This window comes from Psammomys obesus, unplaced genomic scaffold (genome assembly GCF_907164565.1).
Source record: "Psammomys obesus unplaced genomic scaffold, mPsaObe1.curated_primary_1811, whole genome shotgun sequence".
NCBI classification, from domain to species: Eukaryota; Metazoa; Chordata; class Mammalia; order Rodentia; family Muridae; genus Psammomys; species Psammomys obesus.
Genome location: NW_026595981.1, coordinates 11,135,921 through 11,152,631, shown reverse-complemented (window position 1 = coordinate 11,152,631; position 16,711 = coordinate 11,135,921). Strand labels below are relative to the sequence as shown.

The window sequence follows — 16,711 nt, the reverse complement described above, 5'->3', positions numbered from 1 at the left end:
TGTGTGTGTGTGTGTGTGTGTGTGTGTGTGTGTGTGTGTGTGTGTGTTTGTATTCTTTTTTTTATTATTATTTTGAGTTCACGCCTGGTATTTAGTCAAGACTGGCCTTGAATTCCTTCTTAGGCTTGTGCCTAAACCTTCTGATAACAAACATCACACACAGGAATGCCCCACCATGCTTAGTAAACATTACATTTTTAAAAATGTAAGTATTTAAAAAAAACTAGTGAGAATAGTAGTACTGTTTTACAGTTTTTCAAATCTCTTTAAAGTCTACTTTAGTTGAAGCCTTTGGAGAACACACTGTACAACAGTGAGAATGGGAAGGATAATATTGTGAAGGGCTATTTGTACTTTTAGGCCCCCTGAAAGAATCTGGGGACCCTCTAGGTTCCTGTATAAGGCTTTTGCGGACTGTTATATTAGATCATAAAAATGAGTTTTTTTCTGTGATTTAATATTTATTATATATTCATGTATGTGTGTTTTGGTGAAATATATATAACAAACTTTCCATTTAGTTTTTAAGATACAATTCAAAACACTGACAGTGTGGGGCTGGAGACTCAGTGGGTCAAATGCTTGCTATACAAACGTAAGGACTGGAGTTTAGAACCCCAGTAACCACATAAAAGCAGAGGATAGCAGCATTTGTCCATAACTGCAGTATTGGGGGAGCAGACACATAAGAATCTTAGAGGCTTTCCAGTCAGCCAGTGTAGCTGAAATGTTGAGTTCCATGTTCAGTCTGAAAACATAAGGTGTGGCAGCTGAAAAGATGGCCCAGCGATTAGTGCAGCAGTTAGGAGCACTTCCTGCTCATCTGGAGGACCCAGCTTCTACTCTCAGTACTCACAGTGGGCAGCTCGTAGACATCTGTAACTCCGCTTTCAGAGGATCCGGTATCCTCTGCAGTCTTTCTTTCCTGTGTGTACATACATACACAGAGACACATAAATAAAGATAAATAAATATTTACAAATAAAGAAGGTGGAGAGTTGGAAGAAGACAAGCATTTATCTCTTGGCTGTACATACATACAGCTTGTGTGCTTGTACACATATACACACAAAGGGAAAGGAAAAGAACATTGGCAATGTTATACATACATAACCATTATCTTTAGGGTTCTTTTGTTTGTTTTTGTGATCCAGACTTTACCTTTGTAAGGTAAGCAGTCTATCTCTGAGTACTATCCCTGTGAGTTAGAGATTCTGAACCCATTAAACTACCTAGTCATCCTCTTTCCTGTAAACTGGTAATTGTGGCTCTACTTTGTTGTCTGTGAATTCTGGGTACCTTTCTAGGTACCTCATATGGGTCAAATCCCAGGATACTTGTCATTTTGTATATGTTAGTTCCTTAACCTAAAGGTTTCAGGGTTCCTGAAACCTGTTAGCATGCGTCAGAATTTCCCTTGCCAGGTATTGTGATACATACCTTTAATACTCACACTCAGTGGCTAGAGGCAGGATTGGCACATTTACTGCCAACTAGGCTACATCATGAGACACCTCCTCCCTGCCATGTACAAAACACATCCCCCAAAGGAATTTCCTTCCTTTCTAAGGTTGAATAATAGTCCATTGTGTATGTATATTCGTTTTGTTTTTCTGTTACCTTTTGGTGGAGATATATCTCCATATATACATTGTACATTGTCCTGGGATTGAATCAAGAGCCTCTTATATACCAGATAAGCACTCTCCCACTGAGCTGACATTCCCTCTTTTAATTTTCTTTGTGACTGGCCTTGAACTTGACTTTTTCTGCCTTTGCCCTGAGCAACTGAGGTTATAAATATGTTAGCATGCCTGGCCTGTGAGTTTTATCTTTCAGCAGATTTATTCAATGTGTGTGTGTGTGTGTGTGTGTGTGTGTGTGTGTGTGTGTGTGTGTGATTTAGGCTCTTCCTTTGTTACCTAAGCTATTCTGGAGCTCAGTTGCTCAGCCTGAGTAATCCTCTTGAGTGTTGGGATTGATTACAGGCATGACATTCATGTCCAATGTTCTTTTTTCCCCCTCAACATTTTTTTTTTATTTTTGCTTTTGTTTTTGTTTTGTTTTGAGACAGGGTATGTCTGAGAGCCCTGGCTGTCCTGGACTCACTTTGTAGACCAGGCTGGCCTCAAACTCACAGATGCACTTGCCTGTTTCCCAAGTGCTGGGATTAAAGGTGTACACCACCACCCAGCCCCCTCAACAGTTTTTAATATGCAGAATAATTTAGTTTTTTGCAGAACATTTTTTTAACTTTTAACTTTTTTTAGTCTGGTGGGCAGCATGTGGATGGCTTAGAAACTAGTTTTATGCCTTGGAATCACATTATTCTACACCCAAGACTTACTTACTTTCTTTTTTTTTAAATTTTATTTTTATTTTATATGCATTGGTGTTTTGCTTGTATATTTATATCTATGTGAGGGTGTCAGATCCCCTGGAGCTGGAGTTAGAGACAGTTGCGAGCTGCCATGTGGGTGCTAGGAATTGAACCTGGGTCCTCTGAAAGTGCAGTCCATGCTCTTAACCACTGAGCCATCTCTCCAGCTCCAAGACTTACTTTCTTTATAGTCCATTTGAAAATTGCTCTTCAAAGGTGGGCATGGTGGTGCACACCTACAATCCCAACACTCAGGGAGGCAGAGGCAGGTAGATCTCTGTGAGTTCAAGGCCAGACTGGTCTACAAAGTGAGTCCAAGTCAGCCAAGGCTACACAGAGAAACCCTGTCTTGAAACAAACAAACAAACAAACAACAACAAAAAATTGCTCTTCAGCTTTGCTTTTTAAAAGTAAAGGCAGTGCACATTTATTGTGTGACTTGTGTATAGCTCTGTGCCGAGCACTCAGTGTGCTCTTCTTCTTCCTCTTAGTCCTTTGTGCACAAGATGCTTTTCTTCTTGGAAGTTAACATTACTGTTCAGGCAGGTTTATTATACTCTACATGACAGCAGTCTTCAGGATAATTAGCGCTGACTGAAGGTATATGCCATCATAGCCGGCTAAGGAGATGCCTCTCCTTTTATAGTTTGGAATTGCTTTCATTGTATGGTCTTCCTTTGTTCACTCACTTGTTAATAAGCATTGAATGATTGCTACTTGTCAAGTACCGTGTTAGACTTGAAGAGTGAGTGATGACTAAAAAGCATCCCTGCCTTGAGAGTTGGGGCTGGGGTGGTGGCTATAGATTTATATGCTCTTAATCTTATCTTTAAAGGCACATGATATTACTATTTATTTCTTTGTCAAGAAGGAATTTGGGTTCAGAGAGATTAGCTAATACACCATGAAGCACATAGCTAGTGGTGGAGCTAGAGCTTAAGCCTGAGGTTTTCAGGTTCTCCAGGCACCAAGTGCTTGCTGCTATCCTGCCTTATGTGTTGGAAGTACCAGTGTGGGTGCTGGGAACTGAACCTAGGTCATCTGCAAGTGATGATCAGCAAGTGCTCTTAACCCCTGAGTCATCTCTCAGCCCCATTTTGAGTTTTTAAACATGTTCTGTAGCTGTCCCTGGCTGTACTGGAACTTGCCATGTAGACTGGCCTGGCCTCTAGCAGCTCTCCTTCCTCTGCCTTCAGAGTGATGAGATTTACAGGAATGGACTGCCACACCCAGCTAGAGGTACCATTCACAACCCAGTTTGCCTTAATTTAGGTTTTCCTTTGAAATAAGTGCAAACTGGGGTGAGTAGATGAATAGATTTTGAGTTTTTCTGACCTGTTAAAATGGAACTGCAGTTATGAGAGGCTCTTTATGTTATGTCAACTGTAAGTGCTCATGTGATAAGATCTGGTCAGCTTCCTTTTAATGTAGTAAATGCTGCATGCTCTCTTTGCCTATTCACACTTCTTACAGAGAAAAAGGGAGACCAGCAGTTCTGTCCTTTGGCAGATGAGAAGGCAGCTTCTTCTGGAGTTGATGGGCATTCTCCCTACAGTAAGGAGTACCCGTATTGTAGAAGAAGCTGATGTGGAGATGGAGCCCACTGTGTCTGTGTACTCAGGACTGAAAGAAGAGCACGTTGTGAAAGCCAGTGCACTCCTGCGTCTGTACTGTGCCTTGATGGGGATTGCTGGACTCAAGTACTCAATCTGACATTTACCTTTTATCTTTCTCTTCTTGTTCTCATCTCAAAGATGGGAGCCAAAAGCCTTTCTTAAGAGGGTTCAGGTTCTTAGTTTTACTATCTTATATCAAGATTGAAGGTATTAAGAGCAACTCTCCTTAAGGAATATTTTGAACTAGTTTGGTCTGACCACAAATAGAATTATGCAAACATTGGAGGGACAAGAGTAGTGTCTCTGTTTTGAATCACAGTAAAGGATCCTGTGATCTTATCACAGCTTGAGAAGATCCCTCTGAGGGAGCCGTGAGAGAGCCACTGTCACAACGAGCCCCAATTGAAGTAAATCCTTTAGAATTGATAGGACGTATGTTTTGAGTACAAGGTTTCTTGGTTACTGTACCAAATCCTTTTGATTAATGCCCTCAGCTGGTATCTGAACATTCCTGTGTGTGTTTCCAGCTCATGTGCCTTTTATTCCTGCAGTTTAGGTAAGCAAATGCTTGCCCATCAGTTTGGTTCAAATTTAAGTCATTACAATCCATTAACCCTATAATTGTATAAAGTACAAGCTGCTGTGAGCTCTTCAGGACACATACGACTACACATAAATAACATGTGCTTGTCATGTCTATGACCTCTGCTATTACTTCCTTTAAAGTCTGTTGGTCACTGAACCCTGATTGTTTGGTTCTTGCACAGACAACAGAGTAATTCTGTTTCCCATTCTCAGTGATAAAACCATATTCCATTTAAAAAGGGGACAATTGAAAAGAGAGAGTTGGCCAATAAAGATGAGGGTGTAGGAATGTGGTAAAGGCTCAGGGTTAAGGATGCTCACTCTGCAACCATGATAACTTCAGTTTGAATTTCCAGCACTCACCAAAAAGCTGAGCTTGATTGTACATGCCTCTAGCGTCACTTTTTGTGTAAGTGAGGGAGGGAGATGGATGTCCCAAGAGCTTGCTGGTCAACAGGTCTAGGGGCCTCCTCTGCCCCTACATGTATGTACAGACATGAACACCCACATAATCATGTAATCATGTGCACTCTTATACACTACCTACACACAACACACACAGCACAATGCATTCACTTGCATACATACCATACAAAATAAGTAGTTGAATGTAGGTTTTTAAGTGAGGTTAAAAAGTTTGTACTTGAAGAGTTAAAATGCTGAGAAATTAACTTGCTTCCTTTCTGAACTAAAAACAAACAAATAAATAAATGTAAAGCCTAGCCGTGTTCCGCTTTAGACCGACTGAGGAAGAAGCTGAACAGTTGCTGCAGTTGATGACCAGCCGTCCTCCTGCCACGCCAGCTGGGGTTCGATTTGTTTCCCTTTCCTTCTGTATGCTCCTGGCCTTCTCTACACTTGTCAGGTACCCTGCTATAGAAATCGCTCCGCTTTCTCAAGATGTGCCTTTAGTTACCGATCAAAATGTGCGTAGAGGGGATGAGTGTGTAGTGTAGGTAGCATGCTCACCTAGCATGCCCACTGCTACCAAACAGGGTGATAGCATGTGACTAAAAGTTTACCACAGAAATTGGCTAATAAACGGGTATTAGCATCTATTTTTATTTTTTTAGAATTATTTAGTTTTTTATGTATACAATGTTCTGCCTGCATGTACACCTGAACACCAAGAGAGGGCACCAGATCTCATTATAGATGGTTGTGAGCCACCATGTGGTTGCTGGGAACTGAACTCAGGACCTCTGGAAGAGCAGCCAGTGCTCTTAACCTCTGAGCCATCTCTCCAGCCCTATTAGCATCTATTGAATGTTAGCTATTTCATTACTCTTCGTCAAGATTTCTTCTGAACATTGTTTGAAGTCTAACAACATTCCTTACCTGCTTTGCCCTCCTTGGAGGGAATATCTTTTACTTGAATTGTTTTGGGTTTTACTAGTATGTTGTTTAAAAACTTCTTAAAATTTTTATTATTTGTTTTTTTATTATTACTTGTTTAGTTCCTGTGTGTGTGTGTGTGTGAGAGAGAGAGAGAGAGAGAGAGAGAGCATGAGCATGTGTGCACAAGTGCTGTGGTGCATGTGTGGAGGTCAAAGGACAGCTTGCAGGTCTCATTTCCTTCTTTCTACCGTGTGGGCTTCAAGACTTGAACTCTGGTTATCAGGTTTGGCGGCAGTTTTGTTTTAAGTTTTTTGGTGTTCTTTGTAATAATAATTCAACCCCAAACTGCAGAACTAAATCTTCCTGGTTGTGGTAGTTCATGTCTCTAATCCCAGCCCATGGGAGACCAAGGCAGGAGGATTGCCCTGTGCTTGAGGCTTGGGCTAGTAAGGCCCTATCTCAAAAAACCAACACCAAAACAAAAGATAACCACAGACACATAAAACCCCAAAACAAAGAAACAAAGTACAGCTAAATCTCCTCCAGACCTGTTCTGACTCATTAGACGGGCTATTAGTTTAATCTTTTTCAGAAATCTTGCCTAGAGCAGTGCTGTCCTGCTCCAGCCTTGGCTGGGTCCGTCTGTGCCCGGTGTCCTACTGCCACACGGAGGGAGAGCTCTTCATTTCGAATCTTTAGAAAGCAGCCATGTGGGAGGAAATTCTTCCGGGCAGGGGTACATTTTGAAAATGCCTTCATTCTGACATTTGGCTAATGGTTTGATGGCATGTGGAATTCTAAGCAGGCGATAATTTCTTTTGAGGATTTTGAAAGTGTATTCAGTTGGGCTAGGTAGCCCATGCCTTTAATCCCAGGTCTGCCTGGTCTACAGAGGAGTCCAGGATAGTCAGGGCTACACAGAGAAACCCTGTCTCAAAGAAAACAAACAAACAAAAAAAACAACAGAAAGTGTTTGTCCTACTGACATCTAACTTCATGCGCTGTTGTCAGTGTCTAATCATTTCAATTCCTGGTCCCTTTGTGTGGCCTCTTCTTTCACTGTTATCTTTGCTTCTAAGAATCAGGTCCACTCTCATTATGTATACAAACTTAATATGTATTTTAGTAAGATTTATATTTATCAAATTATAAGCCTTTAACCATCTTGATATCTTCACTCGATCAACACATTTTTTTGGACACTTGTGTGTCAAATAGTAACTCAAGGACTAGGGACATGGTGGTAAGACAAGTATAACTTTTGGTTGATTTTATTTTTTAAATTTTATTTTATTTTTTGTTTTTTTGAGACAGGGTTTCTCTTTGTAGCCCTGGCTGTCTTGGACTCGCTTTGTTCACCAGGCTGGCCTTGGGCTCACAGAGATCTGCCTGCCTCTGCCTTCCTCAGTGTTGGGATTCCAGGCATGCACCACTGTGCTTGACTCTGTTACATTTTTTAACAGCCATTTTAAATATTGTGATCCCATATTCTTTTTAGTTTTCATGATTAGTAATAACTTCTGTCTAAAAGTTAAAATTCTATCCAAAATATTTCTATAAAAGATGCATAAATTTGTTAGTTTTTGGAACTTAGTTTCTGGCTTCCTGATGATTAAAGATTTTTTTTTTTTTGAGACAGAGTCTGACTATGTAGACCAGGCTAGTCTTTAACTCACAGAGACCTGCCTTCCTCTGTCTCCCAAGAGCTGTGATTAAAGGTTGAATCACCAAACCTGGCCCATATGATACTTATCTTTTAAGTACAAGACTTTAAAAAAAATTCTTTATGAAGTGATTGGTTCTTAGTGTAGTTCTTTTAATACTTTAATTCCAGAGACCTTTGTTTTTCCAAGCAATAATAGAGAATACCACTCTCTCCAGTTTGCAAATACATAGTTACTAAGACTTGAGGAGGTTTTTTTTTTTTTTTTTTAATTAATTACAGTTTATTCACTTTGTACCCCGGCTATAGCCCCCTCCCCCATCCTCTCCCAATCCCACCCTCCCTCCCTCTTCTTTTCCTATGCTCCTCCCTTAGTCCAATGATAGGGGAGGTCCTCCTCCCCTTTCATCTGACCCTAGTCTATCAGGTCTCATCAGGACTGGCTTCTTTGTCTTCCTCTGTGGACTGGTAAGGCTGCTCTCCCGTTACCTCACAGACGGCCTCTGAAAGACTACCTAGCAGGGTTTCAAAACATATGATGAGATTCATAGCCAAACTTTTTGCAGAGTGCAGGGAATCTTATGAAAGAAGGGGGAGATAAAGAGACCTGGAGAGAACAGGGGCTCCACAAGGAGAACAACAGAACCAAAAAATCTGGGCCCAGGGGTCTCTTCTGAGACTGATAATCCAACCAAGGACCATTCATGGATATAACCTAGAATCCCTGCACAGAAGTAGCCCATGGCAGCTCAGTGTCCAAGAGGGTTCTCCAATAATAGGAACAGGAAGTTTTGACAGTTCAGATTCATGAAGCCAAAGTCTTCATCTTTGAGTTTTAAAACTGTTCATGTTTTATTTGTAATTAATGGTCCAGTACAGCAAGCCATTAATTTCAGTTGGTGTTTCAAAATAGAGGAGAAAAATAACTCCTAAGAAAAGTAACTTCAGGCCTTCCTCCTCTTGCTGAGGACCTGGGTTCAGTTCCTAGCACCAACACAGTGGCTCAGAACCACCTGTAACTCTAGTTTCTATGGCATCAAAGGACACTAGGCATGCACATGGTACAAATGTACACAGGTAGGAAAAAAATGTCCATACATATAAAAGAAGATAATTAAATCTTTAAAAACGAGGAACAAATGCTTCAGATTATTTCTTCCTTGCCTTGTGGCTTCTGCGGTGACACTGTGGTATTTCCTGCAGCACACCGGAGCAGGAGCAGCTGATGGTGGTATGGCTCAGCTGGATGATCAAAGAAGAAGCTTACTTTGAGAGGTAAGGCATGCAGCCATTTGTTTCCCTTAGTTGAGTATGCTTTTCTTATTTATTCCGTCCTTGAAATTCATAGTTTTTCTTCTGTTTCAACAGTACATCAGGTGTCTCTGCATCTTTTGGGGAGATGTTGTTATTGGTGGCCATGTATTTCCATAGCAACCAGCTTAGTGCTATCATTGACTTAGTCTGCTCCACTTTGGGGATGAAGGTAATTTTTAATTATCTTTTTTCTAAAAGAAAGAGTGTCTAAGCTAGCCATTCTGTCATAGTATAACATACTTTGTTCATTTAAATTGTTTTAGTTGTTTGCAAGTTTGAAATTTTCTTAAGGAATTCCTAGAAAAATGGGAATTACATTTACTCAGATTTTGTGTATGTCTGCGTGTCTGTGTGGGAATGTTAGCATGTGTGCAGTTGACCCATAGAAGCCAGAAGAGGGAATGGGAGCTTCAGGTACTGGAGTTAGCAGCTGTTGTGAGCTACCTGACATGGATGTTAGGAAACAAATTTGTGTCCTTTGTAAGAGCAGTCCACTGCTGAGCCATTTTTCCAGCCTTCTTTTTTGTTGTTTTTCGAGATAGGCTGGCCAGGAACTCATGCTGGTTTCAATGGGTTTTTTTAATTTCCCATGTAGATTTTTCAATTTATTGTGAAGCTTAAATGAGTAAACTCATTTACATAAGTATACACACAGGCGGTCACATATCTGTATCCTCACATACGTCTCAGTCTATTTAAGATGAAATTGACAAGCATTTACTAAGTAAGTGTGAGTCTGCAAAGTGTTTTCTGAATACTATCAGATTATTTTTCATAGAGAGTTTTCCAGTTTCACTGTTCATGGTAGTACACCAGAGTCATCGGTTTCCTAACTTCTTACCATGCCTAGACAGCCCCATTCTTTGTAACCTTTGCTTTTAAATTTATTTATATATTTATTTATTGAGACAAGGTCTCCCTATATAACTTGACTGTCTATAACTTGGTTTGTAGACCAGGCTGACCTCAAACCTATAGAGATCTGTCTTCCTCTGCCTCCTGAGTGCTGGGATTAAAGGCCTTTACCACCATGTCTGGCCTGCAAATTTGATTGGTGAAGAGTGATCCCTCTTTTTTATGTTTTGTTGACTATTAGTAAAACTAGTTATTTTGTTCTTTTTGTTTATCTGAGACAAGGTCTTGCTTTGTAGTCCAGATATGCTCAAACTTTGCTGTGATTCCCCTGTCTTTTCATAGGAGTGCTGGATTATAAGTGTGAGTTATCACACTCACCTTACCAATTTTTTTTTTTTTTTTTAGTTTACTTGTTGTTTTATGCTTTGCATTTATTTTTTTCCCCCTTGGGCTGGAGGGATGCCTCAGTACTGGCTGCTCTTCCAAAGGTCCTGATTTTAATTTCCAGGAACCTCATGGTGGCTCACCACCATCTAAACTGAGATCTGGTGCCCTCTTCTGGCTGTGCAAGTGAAGATACAGAGAGAACACTGTACACATAATAAATAAATCTTAAGAAAAAAATAAACCTTTTTCTCTGCATTGACGAACAAACACAGGCTTCACTTATACTAGGCAAACACTGTTCCACTGAGCTACACTTCAGTTCCTCATTGACTCTGAGTATTAGTCTATTGGAAGGACATTTTGGTGTGTAGGATCGTGTGTATAACAAAGCGTATATGTATATGAAATATATATTTTTTCTTTCCATTTATTGGCTAAACCTTTTCTACCCACCAACTTAAAATGTGAATAGTTAGAACTACTTATTAAGTAATTTAAAAGTGTGTTTTATTTTATTAATTTTTGACAAGAGTTCTCACTGTTTTGCCCAGGTTGCTCTGGATCTCCTGGGTTTTAGTGACCCTCCTGCCATAGCATCCCAGGTGCCTGAGGCAGGCACATGTGTGCACTGCTTTTGCTAAGTACGATTTTTTTTTTTTTTTTTTTTAATGTACATCAGCGTGAAGGTGTCAGATCCCTTGGAAATGGAGACAGTTGTGAGCTGCCATGTGAGTGCTGGGAATTGAACCTGGGTTCTTTGGAAGAGTAGACAATGCTCTTAACCACTGAGCCATCTCTCCATCTTCAACAATTTTTATTGGTTTTGCTGTGTTTTTTAATGTCAGACTTGAGAAGCCACTTGTAAAGGAAAAGCTTTCGGGTAATAAATTCTTGAGAGTGAATGTATTTCGTATAGTTTTACATACTGCTGCTTTTTACTATTTTAGATTGTGATTAAGCCAAGCTCCTTGAGTAGGATGAAGACCATCTTCACACAGGAAATCTTCACTGAGCAGGTATTTCCTTCCTTACCTACTCACTGAACTACTTAAAAACATAAAGTGCTCCTTTTTCATCAATTTCAATTTGTAATGATAATTAAACTGTGAATAATTCACTTAACTCATTAAAAACCAGTGGATGTTGAGTTGATATATTCTTCAAAACTTCCAGTGGGTACTTAAGAGCGTGGTTGTAGATATCAGTAGTGTACCCTTTGGCCAATCATTTAGATTGTTCTGAGAAAACAGAGCCCTAGCTAATTCTTTAGGTTGTAAAGTATTTGCAGTTACATAACAAACTAGCCTCTGCTTCCTATACTTTTGTTTATATTTATTTGGCGTCAGTACCCTTATCTGTGGGTAAATCCAAGAATAATTTTCTTTTCAGTAAAGTGCTCCTAAAAGTAAAAATTAATTCTCAAATTCTTTTGCCAATTCAAATATATATATTTCCCTCTGAGACAGGGTCTCACTCTATCTCTGGCTGGACTGGAACGTTTAGGCTAAGCTCGCTGTAAACTCTCTGAACTCTGCAGTCTTGTCTCAGCCTCCAGGGTGCTGAGATTTAGGATGGGCTACCAGGTCCAGTTCTTAACACTACTAGGAAAAACTTAGCCCTCACAGTGACTCTTTCAAGACAAGTAAGATGGTAATCTTATTTCATACATGTAAAAATCGATTTGAAAGGTATTAAGACTTACCTAGAGCCAATTAGCCCAAGTAAGAAATGTTATAATTTTTACCATTTCACATATGTATTCGTTTGCGTGTTTATTTTTATAGTTTTTTTGGTGGTGGTGGGAACAGAACCATAGGTCTTTGTATGCTATAGTCCTGCTCTACCACTGAGCTACACCTTGAGCACTTTGCATCTATATGTATAAAAATAAATAGAAAATTACAGATCTTTACCAGTTTCCTTGAGCCCTTTATGTCTGTATGTGTAAAAATAAATAGAAAATTAGAGATCTAATTTGTTGCTAAGTGTATACTGCTTTTTTTCTTCCTGTACTGGGAATTGAACTCAGGATTTGCAATGCTAGACAAGCATCCTAACCCTGAGCTGTATTCTCAGCCATAGTGAGACAAAGTCTCCCTAAGTTGTTCAAGGTAGCTTTGAACTTTGAACCTCATGTTGCAGCCTTTCTTGTAGCTGAGACTACAGATGAGTGCTACTACACCTGATTTACTTCTTTGTCACTTAGAAATCATGAAAATGTTCAGGCACATGTCTGCAATCCTAGCACTTAGGACAAAGAAATAGGAGGCTGTCATCCTTAGCAACATAGAGAGTTCGAGGCCAGCCTGTTCTACATGAGACCTTGTCTCAATGCAAAACAAAAAATTAAAACTTGTAGCAGTGGATTCTCATTGTTCGTCCTCCTGGACTACATTTAACTGTTTGCTTATATTGGTAGTCTACATACTATCGCTTTTTTCAAACTAAGTTTGCATTTGTATATTCTGTGTCCTAATGCTGGTTTTTCTTTTTAGGTTGTCACAGCTCATGCAGTTCGAGTCCCTGTCACCAGCAACCTGAGTGCCAACATTACTGGGTTTTTGCCCATTCATTGTATTTACCAACTTCTCAGGAGTCGATCGTTTACCAAGCACAAAGTGTCAATAAAAGTATGACTTTACATTTAGATTTAAACTGTAACTCAGTTCTTTCTCACTAGTTCTTAGTTTACTATAGTTCTTTCCTGTGGTTTGTACATAGAAAGTTTGGTAGTAAGCTAAATTACTAGGTAGTAAGTTAAAATCCTACTATAGAAATCTAGTTACGAGTTATTTATATAGTTAATTATTATTATTAAGAACACAAAATTTTAAAACATTATAACCTTTTTTGTTGTTGTTGTTGTTGTTATTGTTTTCACTGTCTTTGTTTTTTGTTTTTCAAGACAAGGTCTCTCTGTGTAGCCCTGGCTGTCCTGGACTCACTCTGCAGACCAGGCTGGCCTTGAGCGCAGAGATCTACCTGCCTTTGTCTCCCGAGTGCTGGGATCGTCCCTTCACAGTATTAGAACTTCTCTACAAAATGTGTAATATTACTCTTCCACTTACATTCTCAATAGTAGCACTTAGTTCCTTCATTCATTGAACACTTAGTAAAATATTTCCAGTTTTTACAAAATATATGTATCTCATATAGCCCAAGCTGGCCTTGAACTTGATTTGTAGCTGAGGTTGGCCTTGCTGTGGTCATCTTGCGTTCCCCTGCTAAATGCAAGGGCAATAAGTGTACACTGAAGTCCCTGGCCCATGTTCTGAATTTTATTCTTGTTCACCAATTCTGTTGTTGTTGTTTGCAAATATAACCAGTGCCTAACTCATAAATGTTTTCAGATTTTCATATTTGTTTATATCAAAGAGTTAAAAGAGAAGTCTGAAACCCAAGAGGTAAATAAATGTTTTAAACCATTTATAAAAGTTTCTTTACTTAAGCTAGCTGTGGTGGTGCACTCAGGGAAGCAGAGGCAGGTGGATTTCTGTGAGGCCAGCCTGGTGTACAAAGTGAGTCCAGGACAGCCAAGGCTACACAGAGAAACACTGTCCTGAAAAAAAAAAGTTCCTTTACTTAAAAAGAGCAGTGAACAGTTTACATGTAGCATATCCTGTCAGGTGCCCTTTCTTTGACCATTTAGAGGCATTATTCATTTTCAGCTAGATTGCATATTTTGCTTCCTTTTATATTTTTATCAAGTAAAGCAGCTATGGATTAAGAGTCCAAATATATACCTCAAATTTCTGCATGTTTTGTACTTATCAGTAGTAGGTGGTAGTCTGATATTAGTTCTTATCTAATCCACTTTCTTAACCAGAATGTTTCTCTGAGGAAATAGCTCCCTCTTCCAGTCCCCCTCTGCCGGGAAGTCTCCCATGACACCTACAGAGCTCTAAATACAGAGTAGGGACTGTCCAAAACTCATTAAACCCGAAGCCAGGCTTCTCACCGTCTTAGGCATACCATTCACTGGAGAGTCTTTTTGGTTAAGTTATATAAAGACTTTTAAGCCAAAGGTATTTGTGAAAAGAGGTAGTTGATTTTAGCTTCCAAAACTAACGGTGAGTACATGGATTTGAGAGCCATGGAAAGCTCTGCGTGCTTTTATCGTTTTGCTGTTTTTGTTTTTTAATTGCCTTGTTTCAATGCCTTTTCCTTCTAGGACTGGATTTACAGGCAGCTCTGTGAAACCTCTATTCCCCTCCACCCTCAGCTACTTCCTCTGATTGATGTGTACATAAATTCTATACTTACTCCTGCATCTAAATCTAACCCTGAAGCCACAAATCAGCCAGTGACAGAACAGGAGATACTCAACATTTTCCAGGAAGTCATTGGGGTAAATAAAATAATGGTTCTGTTACATCTCTGGCCTAGTCCATTTGTTTGTGTTCTTCAAGGTCTTTTATGTAGTTCTAATTTCAAAATATGATTAATGCATAGGCATGTACACTTGCACACACAAGTAAGACTGTGTAAGCTCACTAATAAAAATTATATAGTAGTATTAGTTCCAGGCAGTTTGTTAAATAGCAGTTTTTGAAAAGTTCATATACATACATATATACATATATATGTATATGTATGTATATATATATACATATACATACATATACATATACATATACATATACATATACATATACATATATATATATATATATATATCTTTTGTGTGTATTTTCCTAAGGGAAATGAGCTAGTGTCTCATTTTGTAGCCTGAGTGGTCTCAAACCCATCATCTTCCTGCCTCAGCATCCTGAATACTGGAATAACAGGTTTGCCCCACCATGTACTGCTCAAGAAGCTGCTTTGAAACTTTCTGTTAAAGTGTAGTGGGTACCCTGAAGATTATGTGTTTGCTAAGGGACTGTAGGATGTTTCAACACATCCAACTTGGTGGTGTTTAGCTTCCTGAGACCTGAAGATACACCTGGATTCAATTACGGAAAGTTTTTGTCCTTTTTTGTTAGGAAAAAGTTGCAATTTGTGTAGAAACAGTTAAATGTACGGGATCTTTCTTAAAAATTGTTTCGTCATAGTACTCTCATACAGAACTGTGATTCCTGTAAGTCTTTCAAAAGCAGCCTGGTGGGAGTGTTGTTGAGAAGTAGTATTGCAGTCTTGTGACAGTTTCTCCTCATCTTCCACTTGTTTTTTTTTTTTTTTTTTTTAATAATCTGTTTTTGGCTGGGCATGGTGGTACATGTCTTTAATCCCAGTACTCAGGGAAGCAGAGGCAGGTGGATCTCTGTGAGTTTGAAGCTAGCCTGGTCAGGACAGCGAAGGCTACACAGAGAAACCCTGTCTTGAAAAAAAGAGAAAAATATATATATGTGTGTATACATATATATATACTTATTTATTTCATGTGCATTGGTGTTTTGTTGGCACCCTGTCTGTGTAAGGGTGTTGGATCCCCTGAAACTTGAGTTACAGACAGTGGTGAGCTGCCATGTGGGTGCTGGGAATTGAACGAAGGCCTCTGGAAGTGCTCTTATCCACTGAGCCATGTCTCCGTTCCTCCCCTCAGCTTAAACTTTAGTTTAAGCTTTCATTGTCATGACCTTCAAGTTTCAGTGAAACATGAAATTGTCTCAGTCTGTCATGAACCCAGCAGTCCTCTTCCCATTCTAGCTGCGTTTGCCACAGCAGCTTTTTGCTATTTAGAAAGAAAGCAGCTCTTGCTGTTGGATATTTTAACGTTTTTTGTGTCATCTCAGGGTGACGGCATCCGCCTTAATCAGCGCTTCAGTATCACAGCGCAGCTTTTGGTGCTCTATTATATCCTGTCTTATGAGGAAGCTCTTCTGGCAAACACAAAGACTTTAGGTAAGTCGTAGAGCTGAGTGGTCGTTCGTATGACTGGATTCTGATAGTCCTTGGAAAATGAGTAAATAGGTAGCAGTGGCATGCTACAAGTTTTTTAGGCTAGATTTCAGATGATTGCTATCATATCCTTTAGCGATGATTTTAGTGAATCAAATTTGAGAGAGAGTAACGTTAATTTAGATTAGACATTAGATAGGTTTCCAGCAGTGGAATGTAGAGAAAATCCAGGAGGCACAGGCTCCTAGATGTCAGAGGAGAGGTTTCAAGCAGGAGGTAGTGATGCCTGCTGTCTGAGCTCTGCTCAACGATCCTGAATGAGGAAGGAAGGTGAGAACTGGGGCTCAGCTGATGGCTGCACAAAGCGTGGTGGAGGCCAGTTTGACTGTAGTGGTAGGGTATCCAGGAGATACATGCGTTTGTTTAAAAACACGCACACGTGTATCTTAGTGTGCAGAGATGTGTATATTGATTCTAGTTAAATGTGCATTTAAGAATCTTTTAGACAAGAGATAAAAATTGGGGCTGGAGAGGTGGCTCAGCAGTTAAGAGCACTGTCTGCGCTTCCAAAGGTCCTGAGTTCAATTCCTAGCAACCACATGGTGGCTCCCAACCATCTATAATAATATATGATGCCCTCTTCTGGCGTGCAGCTATACCTGCAGATAGAGCATTTATATATATATATATATATATATATATATATATATATATATATATATATATATATATATA

The 16,711-nt window shown here is 39.5% G+C and overlaps 1 protein-coding gene across 3 annotated transcripts in view; it reads left to right on the top strand.

Annotated features, from left to right (window-relative positions):
* Ints2 (integrator complex subunit 2) overlaps positions 1-16,711 on the top strand; it is a 47,289-nt gene that overhangs the window by 9,980 nt on the left and 20,598 nt on the right. For all 3 annotated transcript variants that reach the window (XM_055620375.1, XM_055620373.1, XM_055620376.1), the window contains exons 8-15: positions 3,854-4,080; positions 5,321-5,446; positions 8,786-8,857; positions 8,951-9,065; positions 11,086-11,154; positions 12,634-12,768; positions 14,310-14,486; positions 15,871-15,979. In XM_055620375.1, coding sequence (XP_055476350.1) covers positions 3,854-4,080; positions 5,321-5,446; positions 8,786-8,857; positions 8,951-9,065; positions 11,086-11,154; positions 12,634-12,768; positions 14,310-14,486; positions 15,871-15,979 — 1,030 coding nt within the window. The remainder of the gene's footprint in view (positions 1-3,853; positions 4,081-5,320; positions 5,447-8,785; positions 8,858-8,950; positions 9,066-11,085; positions 11,155-12,633; positions 12,769-14,309; positions 14,487-15,870; positions 15,980-16,711) is intronic.